Here is a 6,069-nt window from a genome sequence, read left to right as displayed (position 1 = left end):
TGTCCATATTTTGAATGTCATAATATGTAAATTAAAAATTAGTTATTTTACGGTTGATAATCTTGTTTTCTTGTGCCCAATAATGCATAATTTCATTTGATAAACACGTTTAGATTGAATGGTAATTTATAATCAGTCACAAGAACGTCGAATCTGAATCACTTGAAAAAAACACGGGGGTGCTTAACTTTTTTCCAGGTGTATATATATACACACATACAATCCTATTTTTACATACAAAACCATTTTAAAATAGAACTACATTTGTGTCTGATCTGAATAGTTGTGTAGTAATTCTGAGTTTTGATCGTAGGACTCTATATGCTTTCGTTAAAATATAGTTCGTATTTGCTATAGTTTGTTGATGTGTGTTTTTGATACATTTATCCATGTTATACAGGCATATTCTACGACTGGCCTTATGTTTGTTCTGTAAATTTTTAATATGTTTTCTGGTGAAGCTCCTTGTTTGTTGCCAGTCAGGCTCCTGAGGTAACTCGCTCTTTTCTAAATTCTGGTATGTGTGGTATCCAGTTCAATTTTGAGTCAAATGTAATCCCTAAGAATTTTGCTGATGTTGCTACCTGTAAGTGAGTCCCGTCTAGATATAACCGTGGTATTAATTTGCTTGTAAATAATATTTATTTCAATTCTCCACTTATTGCAGTACAATTATATTTCGTTTAGTAGTGATTGTATATTGTATGTAGCTGTTATTAGGTTTGGGGCACTCTTCCAGATTGCACCATCATCTGCGAACTGTGAGCAAAAAAGTGTGGTTTGAGAGGCATGTCGCTGACATACATGATATATAGTGCAGGAGCACCCACCTCCGGAGTGCAGCACTCGAAGTAGGGGCCCTCAACATTCACTCTGATGCTCCTATATATACCAGGAAGTTAGAAACCCAGCGAATAATGTCTATGGGGAATCCCAGTTTGGATAATTTAGATCCAAGTCCGCTGTGCCATACTTTATCGAATGCTTTTTCAGCATCCAGGAAGCATGCGACTGTATATTGGTTTTTATTAAAGCCGTGTATTATTTCTTCCATTAATCTTATGAGATGATCTGTTGTTTGTCTTGCTTTTCGGAACCCATTTTGTATTTCCGGGAGTATTGATTTAGTTTCAAGGTAATTTATGAGTCTACTATTTATGATTTTTTCAAGTAATTTTTGTAGGTTGCTTGTTAGACTTATGGATCTGTAATTTTCAGGGTTGTTCGCTGATTTTCCTTTCTTCTGGAACACAAGAACATTGGCCTGTTTCCAAGCGGTTGATATGTATCCTGTTTTTAGAGATAAGTTGTATAAAGATGTGAGATATTCTAATAACTTCAGAGGGCCTTTCTTGAGTAATACATTTTGAATTTTGTTTTATGCTTTCTTGTACTTCTGTTACTGTGATGGTCTGATAAGTTGTTTTGTTGTGTAGTCGTGTTCGGTTTCTGTTGTTATGTTATTGTGTTGAGTGGTCATGAAGTGGTTGTTCATATTTGAGTAGTCTCGTGATTTGAAAGTTTTTGGAGTTGTTCTTTGAAGGCGTGTGCTTTCTGTTTATTCGTGTAGGCTAGTTTATTATTGTGTTTAAGTGTACGGTAGGTGATGGTAGTTGTTTTGTTTGACCTTGTAGCTTTTTTTTTTATATGGAACCTGAGGGTGTCTGATGGCTTGTTTATTAGTTTTGAATTTTGCGCAAAGTTACACGAGGGCTATCTACGCTAGTCGCCCCCCAATTTAGCAGTGAAAGACTAGAGGGAAGGAAGTTAGTCAACACCACCCACCGCCAAATCTTGGGCTACTCTTTTACGAATGAATGGTGGGATTGACCGTCACATTATAACCCCCCTTCCAGGGCTGAAAGGGCGAGCATGTCTGGTGGAATAGACCGTTATTCCCGGCGTCTTGCGAAGCAGCTTCAAATGATGAAATTAGGAACATTTCGCTCAGGTGGCGATCCAATACACTCAAGAGTGATTACTTTAGGTTTAGCTCGAGGCTCTGGGGTTGTCTAATGTAGATTCTGACGATCATTTATCTCATCAACTGTTGGACGCCGAGAGCGGTATGGCATAGTGTATTATCATGACGAATTTCATAGTGCAGCATTGTCTATCATATCACAATATGAGAAGGTATTCATGATTTCGTTAACAATTACCATTAGATGAAGTTCAATCTAGCTAAAACAAACTCACACTACACACTCGTATCCAAAACGTTCTTCAGGTTGCCTTCAAAACCTGATCCGTCCATTTGAACATGTTGTATCCTTTTACGGCAGTTGCTATTCTGTGTAATCCGATTGATTATTTGTACTCACGACTGCGATACGCGACTTAGATCGTACAGCCCATCTATGAAACCTGCAAGCATAGATCTTCCTGTACAAACTTAATATGCTGGCATGCATCGTGGGATTTATATGTAAGTTTAAATGGCGTGTCCATTACTAGCTGACTGTTCCAATACTTTTAGTAATATAGTGTGTGTATGTGTGTGTGTGTGATGAGTATATTAAACCATATTTCATTTTTCAAACCTTTCAGGAACCTCACTGGAATATTTCATGGCTTTCTCTCTTTATACAAATTCAAAGAAACTCTTCAGCACAAAGACAAGTGCGCGCACGATAGGCGCACTTCACGGAATTCGTCTGATTTCGATTTTGTGGATTATCTGGGGACACTTATACTTTTACATCAATTACCAGGGTTTCAGTAAGATATAAGATTATGTCATATCAATAAAAATAATGAATTTCTGTTTAGTGATGATAGATCAACTAAAGATTGTCTTAACTTAATTTATCATTATTTAATTGAGAAGCAAAAATGGTATCAATGTTTATTAATAATATTTCGGGTATTTTCCGTTTGGTGTCCACCAACAGATCGTTTTGAAAATAACACCAGTAATGTAATAAAATAAAAATAATTAATAATAAAACATTATATGATATTTATTTAGCGAATTCTGCGATATTAAACAATATTTCTTTGAATAAACCTTCATCTTTTTTTCTATTTTTCCATATAAATTCACAAAGATAAGAGTCAAGCATTTGGCGACGAGTTCCGCATTGACACTTATTTCTTCGCTTTAAACTGTACCACACAGTTTCAATATTTTTGGTATGGCTGCAAGTTTCAGGATCTACAAAATTTTCACTGTGATTTACAGTTTCATGCCGGTAAAAATAACCTTCTACATTCGGGACACTTAACCCTTGTAAGAATGCCATTTTTGTACTGTTGTTGGGCAACAAACGGAAAATATCCAATATTTTTTATAACATGTAAATGTCAAATTATGTAACAGTTGTTATTCTAAGTTTGATATCTAAGTTTTTCATTATTGCATAATCTCTTGATCATAGGCAGCGGAACCGGAGGAAACTGCAGGCACGTGCCTCCCCCCCCCACAACTTTTGACCCAGTAGTGAGGTGAATCTTGGAATGAATAATAGAGATTTGTGTATAATTATCAAAGAAAGTCGCTATTTTAACATTGAAACTAAGGTACCCCCCCCCCCCCAAAAAAAACTTGTTCTGCTGTCTGTGCTCTTGATAACAAACAAAACTACAAATGAAGTTTGGATATGAACATACAGTTTGTGGGAGAACATACTTATGAACACACTTATGCAAAGAAAGACCATATGTAGGGTATTTAAATTATACTTAAACCTTAAACCCTTTTGGTTCATTACGTGACATTATTAGGAATTGTAGTTGCTCATACGTTTGTAGCATTGTTACAACTACCCTATGTTAATATCTTAGCAAAAAATAAAAATAAAAAATCTTCAATATTATTTGATGTACGCCAATGAAGATATGCATAGTATTGCTGTCTATCATATCTTAAATTGTTTGGAGTCTATTGTGAAATTGTCGAAACCCGGTTTATGTCGTTATAAGTCTTCAGGCTTACTACTGTACCACTTGGGGCACTTTCTTTATTTATTTTTGGCTGAAAAGTTTGTCATTTTCTAAAGAAAACTGGAAAAAAGTGGATATTTTACTCAAATTCGGCCATTAATACCAAAATTACTGCGAATTTTTAGATTCTCGTTATTTTTCGTCAAAACTCAATCTTCCACCCCCAAAATAAGATGTTACACTATTTGGACTATTTTTGATATGTTAAAAGGGACAAAATGCATCGGGATTCATAACTATTGCAGTTTATTCCAATTTGTTCCAGGTCTGGATTAAGATCATTAGGTTTCAGTACACTAGAGTAGTAACTGATAATAGAACATAATAGTTTATAGAAACATTTTACGACTGTCTTTTCGGTTTTGACGGATATTTCATGTTGATCAATCTCCATATTTGTTTGGGTTTCAGCTGACAGTTTTGGGGCTACTGCTTTTGTGTCTTCTTTCTTAGCTCAACCTTTAATGAATGGAACCGTAGCGGTGGATACATTCTTTTTCCTCAGGTAAAGTATCTGAAGAACCCGAGTTACAAATACACTTCCAACATCTCTACTAAATTTTAAGACAAAGCAATGAACTTCATCATTCTAATTAACTACTGAAAATGAAGCAACGGTACAAGTCTCTCACAGATACTGACTGTAAGTGTGGTTCTTTGAAGCTAAACAAAGATAATAAAAAGCGACTAGAGAAGTAATCCAAAAAAGGTATATACTGATTATAGTATTTTGGCACTTGTGTATAAGTAAAAATCATAAATAATATTCAACGTTAAACTGGTACACAATTAAAAACATATTATTTAGGCTTATCTATGGCCTTCAAAAAGTTGACGACTCAGAATGTTATAAACTTGTAATTTCAACCCAGCAGTGAAAAAACAAAATGTAGATATCAAGGCTGTTAAATTATTAAATAATAATAATAATAGTGTTATTTGTAAAGCTGATAAAGGAGGGCAAATTGTAGTATCATTTGATGTAGTATCCCTATTTACAAAAGTACCAGTAGATAATGCAATTAAATGTTTTGAAACAAAATTTTTAGAAAACAAAATTTCAGCAGTTGAAACTATAGATGTAGTTAATTTAACTAAGATATGTGTTATGAATCCATTTTATCAAGTTAACAATAATTTCTATAAACAAGATGAAGGGTTAGCTATGGGATCACCACTCTCACCATTATTATGTGATTTATATATGGATGTATTTGAAAATAAAGCCATAAATAATGTAAAATGTAAACCTGATATTTGGATAAGGTATGTAGATGACACATTCTTGGTGTGGAAATATGGTAATAAGTCATTAACAGAGTTTGCTTATTATTTGAACAGCATTGAGCCATCTATACAATTTACGTTTGAAATTGAGAAAAATAATAGTTTGCCTTTTCTAGATGTATTGGTGAAAAGGAATGTACAAGGTTATTTAGAAACATCAGTTTACCGGAAACCTTTTTCTGTTCTTATGTTCATACCAAAAATCATGTCATACTAAGCCACAAAAAATGTCTGCGTTTTATAGTTATGTTAACAGAAGATATGTACTAACCAAAATGATCTATAAAACGAATTATTATTAATTAAATATATAGCAGTCGAAAGAGGTTTTAACCCAGATCTTATAGATAGAGCAATTAAGAAATTCACTAATACTATAAAAATTGATCAAGTTAGTACTTTAAAACCTAGTTATGAAAAAATTAGAAAGGAAGGCTTAACCTTACCATATGTTCCAGGTTTAACTACTAGTTTATTTAAAGTGTTCAAAAAACAACAGATATTCTACCCTATATTTAAACCAATAAATAAGATGAATCAAATCTTAGGTACTACGAAAGACGAAATACATTTAACTGAAAAACTGGAATATATAAAATAGAATGTGAATGTGGAAGTATTTACATTGGTCAGACAAAACATAATTTAAAATACCGCTTAAATGAGCATAAAGGATATGTAAAAAATAAAAAACTGAAACTTCATCCATAGCAAAACATGTACAAGAAACACAACAAACAATATTATGGGAAAAAACTGTAATATTAGCTCAACCTAAAAGTGTAATAGGTAATAATATTCGTGAATCGCTAGAAATAATAAAACACAAAAAGATCA

At 33.4% G+C, this 6,069-nt stretch overlaps 1 protein-coding gene across 1 annotated transcript in view; it reads left to right on the top strand.

Moving 5' to 3' along the window:
- LOC111087823 (nose resistant to fluoxetine protein 6-like) overlaps positions 1-6,069 on the top strand; it is a 43,088-nt gene that overhangs the window by 11,183 nt on the left and 25,836 nt on the right. Inside the window, exons 6-7 of the mRNA XM_022395861.1 lie at positions 2,551-2,721; positions 4,357-4,450. Coding sequence (XP_022251569.1) covers positions 2,551-2,721; positions 4,357-4,450 — 265 coding nt within the window. The remainder of the gene's footprint in view (positions 1-2,550; positions 2,722-4,356; positions 4,451-6,069) is intronic.

Source organism: Limulus polyphemus, unplaced genomic scaffold, assembly GCF_000517525.1.
Source record: "Limulus polyphemus unplaced genomic scaffold, Limulus_polyphemus-2.1.2 Scaffold2698, whole genome shotgun sequence".
NCBI classification, from domain to species: Eukaryota; Metazoa; Arthropoda; class Merostomata; order Xiphosura; family Limulidae; genus Limulus; species Limulus polyphemus.
This window is presented reverse-complemented; position numbering and strand designations above follow the sequence as displayed.